A 15,948-nucleotide genomic window follows, 5' to 3' on the forward strand; every position below is an offset into this window, starting at 1 on the left:
GCCTTATAGTATTTATGGATCATTATTGCTTTTTTCATTGAAAAGATAGTGTGTTGTCTGATCTTTACAAAAAAATTTCTTTTTAAAAAATACCAGAGCTCTTGGCAACTTGCGTTTTCTTGACTACCTGCCAATTAGCAAACAATATCAAAACAGCACTGATTAAACAAAATAAAATGGCACAAAAAAGGATACCAATGTTCTGACGGAGATATATCTTCAATCATGCTATGTTTTTTTTTTTTTAATTTGAGATTCTTTCAAAGGTACCCAGTGTAGTAATGTGTCAAAGATTAACACTAAAAAGGTTCAAAGCTATAAACAACTTTCTAAAACAAAGTCCTTATGAAGAATAAACACAAATGATTTTAAAAAGGAATCGTCTGAAATCACATATTTAAGGAAAATATTTCATTGATTTTAACAATAAGATCATGATTTTATTTGACAAATATATTCTTTCTTAAATTCTTTATGTACATTTTAAAAAGTCTATAAGATAAAAAGGAGGTTAGAGAGCTCAAGGTGTTTGGATGTTTTCAGGTAGTACTTTGTTTATTGTCACTGCTGTTTTCCTGGCCACCAGGGGTGGATCCTAAATTCCCTTTTTATGTATTCTGGTGGCACTTAGGAGTTCAAGTCTGTAGGTGCTTCTTAAATCTCTTCTTCACTGTAGGAAGGACCCAGGACATCAATGTCTTCTAGCAGCATTTCTTATGCATATACCGAAGGCCAGTGCTGTTCGCTCGCAGTCCGTAATCTCCCTCATAAGGGAGAAACGCTTATCACACCTGGATGCCAGTTCCGTGTAAATGCAGCATTTGTGCTCGCATAGTCTGAATGCTGCTCATGATTTTCTTCTGATGGCCAACCAGTGTGATCCCTAAACTCATCACATCTCTGGAAAAGACAAACGCATTGTTTTGTTAGTTACCTTTCAAAGAATGTATGTGGGACTAAACTGCCATCAGCTCTTTAATTAAAACATCTGTTTATCTTGGGCCAACAGATTTTATCTTAGTGGTCTTGGGTGTTAGGATCATATCCCAGCAGCGGGTCTGACTGGAAAACTTCTTCGGCGTGTTCCTTCATAAGAACCTAACCTCAAGGTCCATCCACTTTCCTACGAAGGGCCATATGTCATTCCCTCTCATTGCCATGTAGTACTCCATTGTGTATATATACCACATCTTCTTGATCCACTCATCAGGTGATGGGCATTTAGGCTTTTTCCATGTTTTGGCTATTGTTGACAGTGCTGCTATGAATAACGATCGCCACTTCAGATAGCTGTGAAATTAGGTGATTAACTAGTTGCTACTTAACCTTCTAATTTCTGTATAAGTCTAATTACATGAAACAGAAGTTGGTGTTTTGATTTTTTACTTTGCTTTTCTGTTTGGAGTGTCATTGTAACTACTGTATTGTAAATGATGGAAAATAATTGCATATGTTAAAAAAATATGAAACTTTATAAAGTAAAAAAAAAAAAAAGAACCTAACCTCTCAGGCTCTTGATTTGCTGTAAGTTATCTTTAAACTGATTTGAAATTTTGTACAAGAAATTATCAAAGATTTAAATTTATTAGTGACTTAAGGTTAGGAAAGGTTATTTGAAATGTTGTATTCTTTTTTTTTTTAAATGTTTTATTTACTTTTGATACAGAGAGAGACAGAGCATGAGAGAAGGAGGGGCAGAGAGAGAAGGAGATACAGAACCGGAAGCAGGCTCCAGGCTCTGAGCTGTTAGCACAGAGCCTGACACGGGGCTTGAACCCACGAACGTGAGATCTGACCTGAGCCGAAGTCAGAGGCTTAACCGACTGAGCCACCCAGGCGCCCCTGAAATGTTGTATTCTTGAACCTAAGTGATGTTCAAAATTTTTATTGTTATACTAGGGTGGAGTACAAATGCAAACATTTTGGGGTCTAGTAAATCAAGTATCTTCAATGATCACAAAAGACTTATACTGGGTTCAATTATCACGCAGCAATTCTGTGCATATTATTGATTGTATCCTCAACTCCATTTCAGTATAATCGTTTGCCTACATTTTAGAAAAAAATTTTTTTCTAAATGTGCAAATGTTAAGTAGCCTAAGTTTGACATCTACTAACTGTGTCTGTGTATGTACGTTTACCTTTCCTAACAGCCAGAAAGACTGAGCTTAGGCACTGGCAAGCAGCGAAAATATAGCACCAGTACAGTGCCGTACTATTTCATAGCACGGGTCTAAGAAGGCTCTGAGAAGCATAATTTTTCAGAAAAGTAGACTGCTTTGGGGCGAGAAGATGTAATTATGCCAACTCTACCCACATGGTGACTCAGAGTGAACCCAATGACAGGAGGCACAAGCTTAAATTCACATGGGTGCTACCTCCTGGCATTCCAGGAAAGAGCAGCTTTAGCACAGCAGTTCACAAACTGGATCCACTAATGGCACCTCGATAATTGCTTCCCATTTTCAAACACGCTGACTGAGAGGGACCTCACGGCCCGTAAGAGTTATGTTGTGGCAAATGAAGCTGAAGTTCAGAGATAAGAAGTGGATGTCCTAAGACCATATAGCCCGTATTGGAACCAGAAAGGAAAATCTGTTCTTTTTACTTTTAGTTCACAGCGATTTTAAAAGCTGCATTATTATCATTCTTTGGTTTAAAAATAATGGGGGCACCTGGGGTGGCTCAGTTAGTTATGTATCCAACTCTTGGCTTCAGCTCAGGTTATGATCTTGCAGTTTTGTGAGTTTGAGCCCCGTGTCGGCCTGGCACTGGCAGCATGGAGCCTGCTTGGAATGCTCTCTCTCTCCTGCTGCCCCTCCCCTACTTGTGCTCTCTGTCTCTTTCAAAATAAATAAATGAGAGGTGCCTGGCTGGCTCAGTTGGTTGAGCATCCAACTTCGGCTCAGGTCATGATCTCACAGTTCATGGGTTCCAGTCCTGCATTGGGCTCTGTGCTGACAGCTCAGAGCCTGAAGCCTGCTTTTGATTCTGTGTGTTCTTCTCTCTCTGTCCCTCCCCTGCTCATGATCTGTCTCTCTCTGTTTCTCAAAAATAAATAAATGTTAAAATAATTAAAATAAATAAATAAATAAACTTAAAAAATATAAGTTAAACTCTTAGTTATAGCTAATTCAATTAAGCTCCCTTTGACCTCTTTGGAAAGTAATCATATTGGATGTCATAATGAATGTGGTACTGGGTATGAAGCTTTGAGTTTTTAATGTCATACAAATGTGGTGAAAGAAATCCACCTTCGCAATGAAGAAAGTTTCCTCAGTGAATAGACGCCTGAATGATACACGGTTAAGGAAAGAGGAAGGCTCACTGTGTGGTATTTAGAATACTGGCTATGGAGACAAATTAGCTGCCACTTCTACTTGAGTCAGTTTAGGGACGATATTTAAATTCTTTGAGCCTGTGCCTTATTGTGTATAGAACTATCGGCATAATAAAATTATTGCTGTGAGAGTTTAAGAATATACTGTAAGTTCAAAGGTCTAGTTAGCATAATGCCTGGTGCAGAACGGACTCTTATTAAAGAGATGCTTTTCTCTCTAATTTTGTGGTTCACACCTCTGTAATTTATGGACAGTGACCTGCTTTAAAAAGCTTGGATTGTATTTAGTACAAGTAGAATTTTGAGAGTTTCAACTTACTCAATAGTCATCCTGGCCACAGATTCAAGTGAGTTGTAGCCAGCAGCTGTGAAGTTATCTTTGTATCTTTCCATCTTAATAGCCTGTAGCCATTCTCCAACTGAACAAAAGGTAGTAAAGTCAGGAGTGTTTTGATCCAAAAGAGGGCTTATAGGCCTAGAAAGGAATGAAACAGAAAAGAAAATTTTTTCATGAACTACTAAAGAAAGAATGTCTGGACTCATAAGAAAAATAAGGGTTTGAAGAATAAAATTACATATTCTAACTGATGTAGTAAAAAAATAAACAGATATGTTAACAAAAATCTAATGTGCAGGGGCACGTGGGTGACTCTGGCTCCTGGTTTTGGCTCACACCACAACCTCACGGTTGTGGGATTGAGCCCTATGTCAGGCTCTGCACTGACAGTGGGGTGCCTTCTTGGGATTCTCTTTCTCTGTCCCTCCCTAGCTCATTGTCTATCCCTCTCTTTCTCCAAATAAATAAGTCAACATTAAAAAAATTTTTTAAATCTAATGTGTAAAGAAGGTGGCCCAATAACTACAAAATCCAAGATTTACATTTTGTTTGGATTTGATGACCACCAGATTGCATCTTCAATGTATTTCTAAAAGTACAGCCAATAGGATTTGTAGTTAGTACATGTTTCTTTGTTCACTTGCTTCCCCAAAAGTAACTGGGAGTAAAGGAAACACATTTGGCTGTGGACTAACTTGTTCAGATCATGTGGTGCTATTGAGAACATTACATCTTCTCTGGACGAATGGCACCCTTGTAGTGCCTAGTGGGTTCATATACCTCCACAAGGGCTTAAAGACCAGTACAGACAAGAGCATCAGGTTTACCTGGAAGCTAAAGGCAATTCATTTGTAATACACCTTCCATGGAGCAAGCCAAGCACAAAGAATGAATGGAGTGCTTCGGACTCTTCTTAATGAGTACACCTCTTTAATCATGTACTGAATTACTTTCACAAACTTTAACTTCACAGAATCATTTTGCTAAATAGCTCAAAGCAAAACAAGAAAATATAGTATTCAAAAAAGTAAAGCAATAGCAATAAAATCCCACATAATATTAATGATGATTTGAAAATGGGGAGTGCCACCTGAACACAAAATTCCAGTTTAGAAAAAGTGACAGCCAGTGATATCTACCATAACTCTTAAGAAAAACAAAAGGCAATAATAATAGGTCCCTATAAGCACTAATTTAATTAAGGCAAGCCAGATATCTGAAAATAAAATATAAAGACTTTTGTAAGCACAATAAATTTAACATGGATTGTAAACTGTAAAGTTTAACACAAACGTCAATTTGCTGTTGGGTTAGGACTGAGAAGACAGACGAGAAGTGAGTATCTGAATGTCCCCCAGAGTCCATTCCCTTAGGTATTTCTTACCTACTACAAGTTCCCAGGGGTGTTTTCAGACTATTTGGGTTTCGAATCATTTTGTCTAGAATTCCAACTATCTGTTCAAACTTTGGCCTTTCAGCACGTTCCTTCTGCCAACAATCCAGCATCAGCTGGTGAAGACCAGCCGGGCAGTCCATGGGCGCTGGCAAACGGTAACCTTCTTCTATTGCTTTTATAACCTAGTAGCCAAAGGGACGTTTAAAATAGTATCAATTGAGATTCAATGATAATAAAATGAATCGTTCAGCAGGCAAAGTGCTTTATCCAGAGGAGATTGAAGCACATCTTGAAGCTTTGCAAAAGACATATTTCCCCCCAAATATCTATGAACCTTAGCTATGTTATCAAGGGGTGCATGAAGAGCATGCTATCATGACACTTTCGGGTTAATTCTGCAACAGGGAGCAGCGATTAAAGTCACTCAGGGTGCAATAGATGTAGAACTACTAATGTCATCCCAGAGGTTTTGACAGCAAGTATGTATGAAACCATTTTACTTGTTAGAGCTGTACATGTACATATTTAACCACAAATTTATGAATTCTTCAAGAGGAAGGTCTCAGTCACCCTTAATTTAACCCCCCAAAAGTGTCACTTTTTGTGGAGTTCAAATGACACTTATAAACAAGATATCAAAATGCACACTGTACTATGATAGAAAATGTTACCCAGCACACTATTACTTTAAACATCGGGAGCCTATATATACTTATGAAATCTATAGTGTTAAATAGTGGTGTGCTGGCGTGAACAGCATACAGTGCTTCATGAAGATGACTGCATCACTTTCTGGCTCCAAGTCTGGTGACCTCACACTGGCAGACTGAAATCAGCCTTGGGGAAGAGGGCGGGAGAAGGGTTACACCAGGAAATTGGGGAAGGTTACAAGTTGGGACTTTATCAGTCAGAGTGCTGGTTCTTATACTTTTATCAGCACATCACTGTCTGCTTATACCTAATAACAGCCTAAACACTATATCAAGCTTTGAATGTTCATGGAAAATAAATTTCCATAAACATTGGTAGATGGCAATCGAAAAGTCTAAACGTTTATTATACAGGTTTAGTTTTTTTGTTTGTTTATACGGAAAGCAAAAATTGAGGTTAAAAGCCAGAAATTGTTACAAATCTGAGCAGCACAGGAAAATAATTACCAAGGCAAACAATACAAATAAGAGGGACTTGTAAAACATTAGAATAATATCAAGGGGGATTAACAAATCATTTTTGATACTGACTGACATAATGGCAGTAGAAATGTAAGAAAAAATGACTGGAAAAAACAAAGAGGAAACCTTGGGTTTCTGAAGAAAATAAAAGCAAGAGTAGGCAGACAAAAAGCTGACTTTAAGAAATGTTGATTAATATGGGCGCCTGCGTGGCTCAGTTGCTCAGGCTTCTGACCCTTGGTTTCAACTCAGGTCATAATCTCTCAGTTGGTGGGTTCGAGCCCTGCACTCGGCTCAGCGACAGCACAGAGCAGAGCCTGCTTGCGAATCTCTGTCCACCTCTCTCTGCCCCTCCCCTGCTCGTACTCTTGTTCTCTCAAAATGAGTAAGTAAACTTTATGTATATATATATGTATATAACAATATTTGTGGGGAAACATATCCCTAAGATGCTTGTTGACATTCCAGAGTAACACATTAAAATGTAAAAGGTTGCAGAATGGAATAAAAAAGTAGCTGGCATAAAAATTTTTACAGAAAACCCTTTGTATTAGAAAAGAAAAAAGCACACATTAAGAAAAATCTCTATATGAAAATTGATAAAATTTAAAAGGTAAATAGATTCATTTAACTACAGTAATTTTTGAAAAGTATTGTAAGAATCCTCAGTTGAAATTATCTCCTGATTGCTATGTTGTATGTCTTATACATCAGTTTACTAGATATCTTCAACTAGATTTTCTATACGCATCTCATACCCTATTTATAACTGAATTTCTCATCTTCCCTAAAATCTTTTACTAATCAATTAATGGCCTTTTTAGTCATCACAGCCAGAAAGCTGATGTGAGGACATATATTCTTTCTATGTACAGCTAATTAGTCACCGTTTTCTGATGATGCTCCTTCTTAAACTTATATATGCTCAAATAATAGAAATGCTTTATTTTGAATAACAATTATGAAGAAAAAAAAACCCTTAGCCTTAAGTGACCTTAATCAGTGTTGGTACTGAATGCTAATGAAGGAAAAAGGACAGAAGTTTAAGAATGTCCTTGTTTATGATCCCATTGCTACAAAGGTTGTGTATCTTGTAAGCAGTCACCTAATTTTCTAGACATCACAGGCACCTGGGTTGCTCCATTTAGATTAAGTTTCCGACTTAGGGTCAGGTCATGGCCTCACAGTTTGTGGGATTGAGCCCTGTGTCGGGCTCTGTGCTGACAGCTCAGAGCCTGGAGCCTGCTTCAGATTCTGTGTCTCCCTCTCTCTCTATGCCGCTTCCCTATTCGCACTGTCTCTGTCTCAAAAACAAATCAACATTAAAAAAATTAAAAAATAAAATAAAATATCCCAGACTTCAGAAAGCTGTATATCACACAAGCAAATGCAATGGTAACTCTGTAAAGATCACAAATATATAAATATAGGAGAAATTAAATTTAAAAAACTGTATTAAATGCAAATACTTTCCCATGGCTTTGTGTAACAGTGCAGTGACAGCCCTATACTTTATGTTAACAAACTTAAATACAAGTAAAAATAATGTACTTTGGAAAGCTCGGTTAAGTTATTTTAAACAGTGACTTAAATAAGTAATAAATAACTCCTAAAATTTTATGTATTCAAAATGACCAAATAATACAATTGAGAGGCATTTTTTTAAATTGGGAAAAGAATGGCTTTCCTTATACTTGAGATTGCTTGCATCTGAACATAAGCAGTATCCTTCTGTTTTGACAGAACAAGTTCCCATGCTCCTAACATTGGTGCAATCCTTATTATTCTCCATCACCTTCTAACTTATGTCCCTGCTTTGATTTGTATTCGGATGTCCAGAAACAAACAATACACGTAACGTGATTTTTTTTTCCTTTCCAACGTGATTTTTTTTCCTTTCCCTCTAAATAATCTTTTAAAATGTAAATCTAGGGGCACCTGGATGGCTCAGTCATGGAACATGCAACTCTGATTTTGGGATTTTAAGTTTGAGCCCCAAGTTGGATGTAGAGATTACTTAAAAATAAAATTTAAAGAATAAAATAAATTATAAATCTAAATCTGATCATCATCCTCCTGACATTAATATTCCTCAACAGCTCTCCAAGACTTCATAAAAACATTTAGAATTTTTCATCTTTGAGCACAATATGTTCTTAAGTCTTTGTGCCAATGAACACAATACCATTAAATGCTTCTTACAAGAATGAGTTAATGAACCTCTGCAATTTGTCCTGTTGCACTATAGGAATTTCATATTTTATTATTATGCAGGAAAACATTTATTTCAGCATAAAATGAAAAGTCTGGCTTTCAAAGATGGATAGATACAGTGGTGGACACATTTAAAAAAAAAACAGCAGCTAAAGATAGCATTTAAAATCAGAGCTGTTCTCGATGGGGAACGGATTTGGGGACCCTAAGTTTCCCACTAACAATCATGCACCTAAATATGGGAGCACTAGAGAGAACTGCTGGGGACCTTCGGCTTCTATAGACACAGGCTGGTATAATCCAAGCTATACATACCCTTTGAGGATAAACCTACCGATGGGGCAGGGGGGGTGATTCAGGCACAAACTGAATCTAGAAGTTCTGCAGTTTTTATTTGGTTAGCTGCATTTTACTTCCAATTGGGAAAATAAGCCTGTGGCCCCATGGTGTAATGGTTAGCACTCTGGACTTTGAATCCACCAATTGGGAAAATAAGAAGTACTTTCCACAAATAGTTATACATTCTTGGAAACAACAAGGCACGTTGGGTAAAATGATTGAACTTCTACTTCTTAAAGCATTATGTATTCACAGAATTGATTTAAAAGACCTTTTTGGAAATGTCTAGGAACCTGTTGGACAGGCATTTACCTGCCCAGATCTAGCTTAATATTCTAATAAAAGAAAAAGAAAAATGTCAGGCAATTTCTAATTCTAGACTGGTCCCAGATTAATAGGAAGTGATGGGTAAACGACATTTGTAAAAGACCACTGGGATAGAATAGGGAGCATGGCTTTGGTGTATACTGTAAAGGACGACTTAGAAATAAAAACAAAAGTTGTTTCCTGCAGAGTGTTTCAGTGATATTAGAGTGTGACCATTGTAATTAAGAGGAAAAAGAACACAGAAAGACCCCCTGATAACGGGTCTGTCGTAACCTAACTGGATCTAACATGCGGACTTCTGTTCCCTGCTCATGCTCATCCCCATTCCGTTAACCTCACAATAACATATGACCCACAGTTCCCGCAATTAAATATTTTGGACCCCAAGTATGAGATTATAGCAAAGTTTTACCAAAAAAAGGTCAAAATTCTGTTTCTATCATAATATAAAAAAATACAAAGTAATAGATTCATGGTGACTTTCAAAAGGAAAAGTTGAAGGCTCACAATTTAACTGAGAGCAAATGTAGTTAAAGTGTATTTTTATATTTTTGAAGCTCTTAAACGTCTTTAAATGACCCACTTTAAGATTTGTCTCTATGTCCAATATCTTTATGGAACATCACGGGTTTTTTTTTTTAACCATCCTTATGACTACCTACTAGTTAAACTAACAATTTATTTATTGGCCTAGCTTAAAGTAGACAGAAATGACCTTGTAGAGTACTATAAACAGAAAAAGTATTATCTATCTAAAGAACATCAAAATTTGAGGGTAATAATTTTATTTGAACTAATTAAGACATACATTTAATTAAAACACAGCTGTTGTGAATGCCAAATAAGAATATTTTCAATTTCTGTAATATTTTTTAAGTTTGAATGAATCTACATATATAAAGAATTTTCTTTGGAAAGCCATTATGGAAAGGGCTAAACATCTGCAGATTTTTAAGAATGAAAATGAGAAATTTCTTTGGGACATTTACTCTCAATTTTAATAGTAAATAACAAAATTCTAACTGCTTCTATTGCAGTGAAAATTCAAGAAAGCTATAAGTATGTCAAAATACAATAAGAATCCATTCAAGTGTTAATCATACACATACATATTATCTTTTCCCAAGTTTTTATCGCTCATTGCTCTGTCTGGGTTTGGATGTGGGTTTCATCATACACATACATATTATCTTTTCCCAAGTTTTTATTGCTCATTGCTCTATCTAGCATGCAGATAAAGCCTTCTGGATGGGGCACCTGGGTGGCTCAGTCAGTAAAGCATCCAGCTTCAGCTCAGGTCAGGATCTCACGGTTCATTAGTTCAAGCCCCTCATCAGGCTCTGTGCTGACAGCTCAGAGTCTGGAGCCTGCTTAGGATTCTGTGTCTCCCTCTCTCTCTGACCCTCTCCTGCTCATGCTGTCTCTCTCTGTCTCTCAAAAATAAATAAAAAAACTTAAAGAAAAATTAAAGCCTTCTGGAAACTATCTACTTTACTGACTTCTATAATACCCTTGTCTGTTCCAAGTGATCACAGAAACTTTCCGTCAGCATTCAGCCTGGAATTTTGTGGATTTGTTTAGAAATGTAATCATGAATTTACATCTTGTTTTCGTAGTGTCTTATATAAAGTCTTCTAAAACCCAAGGCATTTGAAATTTGAGGCTTTCTAAAATCCCTGACAAATTCCTAGAAACGAAATCTAAACAATATAAAGTTTATTAATTCACTTAATAAATTAATCTAAATTAATTAAAAAATTAATATATAGGAAAATATGTTGAAAGCAAACTTCCCACATCTATTCACACATATACAGGATTTCCATATGCATCGGGGATTGACAGATATCTTCAGTGTTTCCATGTACTCCTACCAGAGATTTCAAGTAAAATAGCTCATATATAGAGAATTTTCTGCCAGAATGGAATTCATTATTTTGAATTATTCATTGTTTTATCATTTGCATTTTGAAACCTATACATATAATTGCTCAAATAGCACTTTAACGACCTACGTATATAATAATGAATATTATCCTACAAGAGGAATAGTAATATAAATTTCACTAAAAACCTGAGCTGTGCAGGTAACCCCTTACTATATACAAACTGGTGTATGAATTTATAATTCAGATCTTCAAAATTACAGAAAAAGAAGAAAGTTGTTGCTGAATGTTCTAGCTCAGAAGTAAATATCACTGTAGACATAATAATTTCATTTGCTACGTAGGAATATTTATTTCTATATATACGCTAACTATATATTCTTCACATTTTATTTTCAGGAAAGACAAGCAATATTTAAGGAACTCTACAAATTAAAATTGAATTATTTTTTTTCTTCCTTACCATTTCCATTATTTGTTTTCAGAAGTTAACTTTGAATTTAAAGTTATTTTATATTCCTGTCATTCCCGTTATGTTTGAATATAGTACAGAAGGAAGGTGTCAAAAGAAATGAAACTCCACTGAGTGTCTGGGGAATGTAAATATTTCTCTTTCTCTGCCCCAAGGATTTGTTTGCCCACATTTTGACAGTCCATGAAATCTTTGACACTGAGTTCTGTCAAATATTAACAACTTTGCCTCTGCCAAACGGACTCATCATTTAGACTTTTATCTTTGAAAAACAAAAACCAAAACCTAAAAACCAAAAAAAATTTCATGTCATCCCTCAGTTCAAAACACCAAAAGATTTAAATGACTTAAAAGTACCACCTTGTCAGGATGTGAACTTTGCAGTTCATTCAGAAATTTGTGGGAGGATTTACTGAAAACAACCTTACCTACAAACAATCTGATTCTAGGTGTCAAAAAATAACTATTTACAAGTTTTTAAGACCATAGGAGTTTGAGACGCTAAATTCTAAAGTCAAAATCCAAAATACTGATTTTATATAACAATGTTCATAGCCTCTTCTTGAAAAATAACTCAATTTTAATTTTAGTCAGCTTCTATTGCTGTCCATGTTTATAGTACTTTAAGAACTGACTATTCTGGTCACATCCTTCTTTTAAATGGCGGTATAGACTTTCCTAAAGCATCATTTATGTCTCTATTCCTCATGAACGTGCATTTGTAACATTTCTAAACTCCTTCATAAAAGCCTTTCATCAATTTGCCCTAACTTAATCTGCATATCAAATCACTTACCAGTGTGCACTGCTCTATGTTAGGACAGGGAATCTATTTGGTTGGTCTCCACATGCTTTGCTAGGCTTTTGCTTCTGGACCATCCAATATGCCTCTTTGGAAAATTCTCTCATTAGCTATGAACCAAAATCTCCAAATTGCTGGTTCAAATCCAGGGTATGGTCTTAGACTTTATATTTGCCCAACTTTCATCTAGATTTTACTCACATTTTCAGTAAGTTGAACTATATGAATCTACCAATATTTGAAAGTTTCTTATGTACAAAAATGTCCATTTCATAAAATTCAGCCTAATAGAAGCAAATATTCACTTGCATCTATGCCGTATTGTTTTATAAGTGGCCTCTTGATGTAAGATGCATATCCCCTATAACTGCCATTATCTTCTTTTCTCAAGGGACCACAGTATCTTTTATGCCTTAGTATCCAACAGGATACATGACACATGTTTATCAAGTACTGACTTCTAGGAATTTCCAAAAGTACTCCCATTGTGATTAGATTCTAAAATATCACTGTGGAATACCTACCAGCATTGGTCATAGGATTTAGTTCACCTCATGAAATTAAAATTTAATCAAATCAACCAACAGTAGACAAGTTATAGAGATGTTCTGAGAACATTAAAAGAAAAAGAGAGAGAAGCTTCAAAGACAAAATAAAACACAGGCTTCCTTCCTCCCTTCTGCAAATGACTGCTTTACTCATGTGACTTTCCCACTAAAGCTCTACAAGTACAGCATCATTATCTTTACTCACGATAAAGATAGAGGACATATCCTTTGTATGCTTCTATTTATTGAGAGGATTTTTTAAAAGAAAAAACAATCTTCAAAGTGAAATTAACTGAACCACTAATTTATGGTAATTTTGTGGGAATAACTGTGAAAACTCAGCAGTTTTATTTTTATAATGTTAGAAGTTTCTGCTTATGAGCCATTCATTACCTATATGTTCCAATAACAATGGATATTAATGTAGAAAATCCCTTTTGTTTAAATAGTGTAACACCTACATCTTGATTTGACATGTCCCAATAAGGTCTCTCTCCATAAGACATAACTTCCCACATGACTATTCCATAACTCCATACATCACTGGCTGATGTGAATTTCCGGTACTGGATGGCTTCGGGTGCTGTCCACCTTACTGGAATTTTTCCACCCTGTTATAAAAAGAAATTGAAATTTTAAATATGCATAATAACTTATAAATCATTTATAGCAGAACTATAAAGCTACAGTTAAACATTTGTATATTTGGTTAGCAATTCAGCAGTATCACATCTATCCATCTTGAATCTCTCTAAGTGTATTTAAATTTACTAATCTGGTTTTTAAAATGTCATTACAAGTTTTCATTTTTAAGGCAACTTAATTTAATGGGCCTTCCTTAGGTGGTCTTAGGCCATGAGTCTAGTCAAAAGACAGTGACAAATTAGGCAACATAACTACTAAAATCGAATAAAATGTGGGGAAATTCAACTAAATCCTCATATATTTCCCTTTTTGCTCATGTCACAAAGTTATAAGAATAAGCATAGTTAATATTCTGTTGAAATCTTTATTTAAAATGGGAGTCTGCTTCTCTGCTACAATTATGAGAGCTAGCAACCAGAAGTTACCGTATACAACCATTTGCTACGTGTATGAACACCCTGATATGACATAAGCATGTTGTCCTTCTTATCTTACTTCTTCTCTTTGTCTGTATATGGAGTGGAAAAACAACGATGGTTCTTCCAAAAACAAACAAACAAACAAACAAACCAGCAACAACAAAAAGTTGAGACCTATTTGCCTCTTTTCTACTGTTCAGTTTTGCATTATTAAGTCCTGCTTTCTCGGTAGAAAAATCCCGGGAATATGATGGGTGCAGTAAGAGACTTTTTCTTACAGTTGTTGTATAGACAGCTTCTGGATCGTCCTCTATAACCCGGGACAGGCCGAAATCCGACACTTTACAAACAAGATTGCTGTTGACAAGAATATTGCGAGCCGCGAGGTCCCTGTGAACGTATCCCATGTCGGCCAAATACCTCATCCCGGCAGCAATTCCTCTCAGCATTCCTACTAACTGAATGACTGTAAACTGCCCGTCGTGTTTCTACAGGAAGACAAGAATAAACTTCCTTTCATTCTGCTTTCAAAGGGAAAAATTACCATTAAAATGTCTGCACACTAGGGATTTACTATAGTATAATAGGAATTATTAACTAATTTTCTAGAGAATACAGACATGCACAAAAAAACCAAAACGGGTGTTGATTCAACTGACAGTCAAATAATACCAAATAGACTTTTGGCAATTGTTTAGTTATTTACATTGACATGTTATTTATATTGATTGAAAATAGTATCAGGTTATGCAGGTCCAAAAGTATGTACTAATTTTTGAGGCAAAAGTAGGGACTGGGATATCCCAAAATACTGTCCTTGACAGCTAAGTGTTTCTCCACTTCCTAAAATATTATATGAGTAATTTAGAAATATATAAGGGGATGAAGATTTTTTTTCTCCAAATGATAAAAAAGGGAAAGGAGAATTTTCTTGATAAAAAGGGAAAGAAGAAAATGATTATAACAGCTGACTTGGCTTTTTCTATTTTTTTCCTGTTTTGTTACTGGTGGGAACGTTACTTGCAACAAAGATTCTCTAAAACCGATGCACTAGCAAATGGGATCCAGAGCGCTTTGCAACCAGACTGGCACCCACTATTTCTAACCCATCTTTAACTCCCAGATGTCTCCAACTGAATTATATATACAGCCCATGGGGGTACTGATTTGAGTTGATAAAACTGATGCGTGATGTTTTGTTCCCAAGAGTTGATAGTTATACATTAATAAAAATTTCTCTAACTTTTGTCATTGCTTATAAATTTAAGTTGAATGTATCACTGCAGATTATGTGTGATAATACTGCATGGCCTCTTATTCTTTACATTATCTTCTCCCTGCCATTTGGAATAATATTAACATGTGTTTATATTCTTTGGTAAAAGTCTCAGAGCAAAAATATGTATGTTTATATATTTAGAATTATTATGAAAATAATCACACACTATTAATTTTTAAAATGTTAGTAATTCTATATTTTATGCCCAGTGTTCACACAGCAATATAATAAAAATGGTTCCACAGACCAGAATTGGGATCATCAGGCCAATACTGAATGGTTATCTCACTGTTTAGTCTTCTCTGTATTACCTTTGTATTTCATTTATAATTATACTGCAAAGGTGATATGTTACTCTGCAACATGTATTCATAATAAAGGGCTTCAAGTAGGTATGCTCTACATTTGAAGGGATATATTAGTGAAAACTATTTTTTTAAACTACACTGTACCACTAATGTGGTCAGAAAGTTCTAGTTCAATCCAGACTAGAATTCTGACCTTTAATTTAATCAGCTTTTTAAAAAAGGCAATTTTCTGATCTGTTAAAGTTGATAATGTCTACATTTAATGCTGTAAACAATAGTCAAAATTAGAGTGGTAAAATGGACAGTATATTTACCGGGAGGATAATTTTGTTACTTACCCTGAGAAATGCATCTAGGGCTCCATTTTCCATGAATTCTATTACTATCATGACTGGTTTCCCTAAAATTTAAAAAAAAGTACATATATGTATAAGAAAAAAAGTGTTGCTTCAGGAGCTATAACC

General features: G+C 35.5%; 1 protein-coding gene across 2 annotated transcripts in view; it reads right to left on the reverse strand.

Annotated features, from left to right (window-relative positions):
• Positions 1-444: 444 nt before the first annotated feature.
• EPHA7 (EPH receptor A7) overlaps positions 445-15,948 on the reverse strand; it is a 166,582-nt gene continuing 151,078 nt past the window's right edge. For both annotated transcript variants that reach the window (XM_029944619.1, XM_029944618.1), the window contains exons 12-17: positions 15,823-15,884; positions 14,176-14,385; positions 13,295-13,444; positions 5,062-5,255; positions 3,660-3,815; positions 445-900 (exon numbers count right to left, since the gene is read on the reverse strand). In XM_029944619.1, the coding sequence (XP_029800479.1) occupies positions 786-900; positions 3,660-3,815; positions 5,062-5,255; positions 13,295-13,444; positions 14,176-14,385; positions 15,823-15,884 (887 nt within the window). In that variant the 3' untranslated portion in view covers positions 445-785. The remainder of the gene's footprint in view (positions 901-3,659; positions 3,816-5,061; positions 5,256-13,294; positions 13,445-14,175; positions 14,386-15,822; positions 15,885-15,948) is intronic.

This window comes from Suricata suricatta, chromosome 7 (genome assembly GCF_006229205.1).
Source record: "Suricata suricatta isolate VVHF042 chromosome 7, meerkat_22Aug2017_6uvM2_HiC, whole genome shotgun sequence".
Taxonomy (NCBI): Eukaryota; Metazoa; Chordata; class Mammalia; order Carnivora; family Herpestidae; genus Suricata; species Suricata suricatta.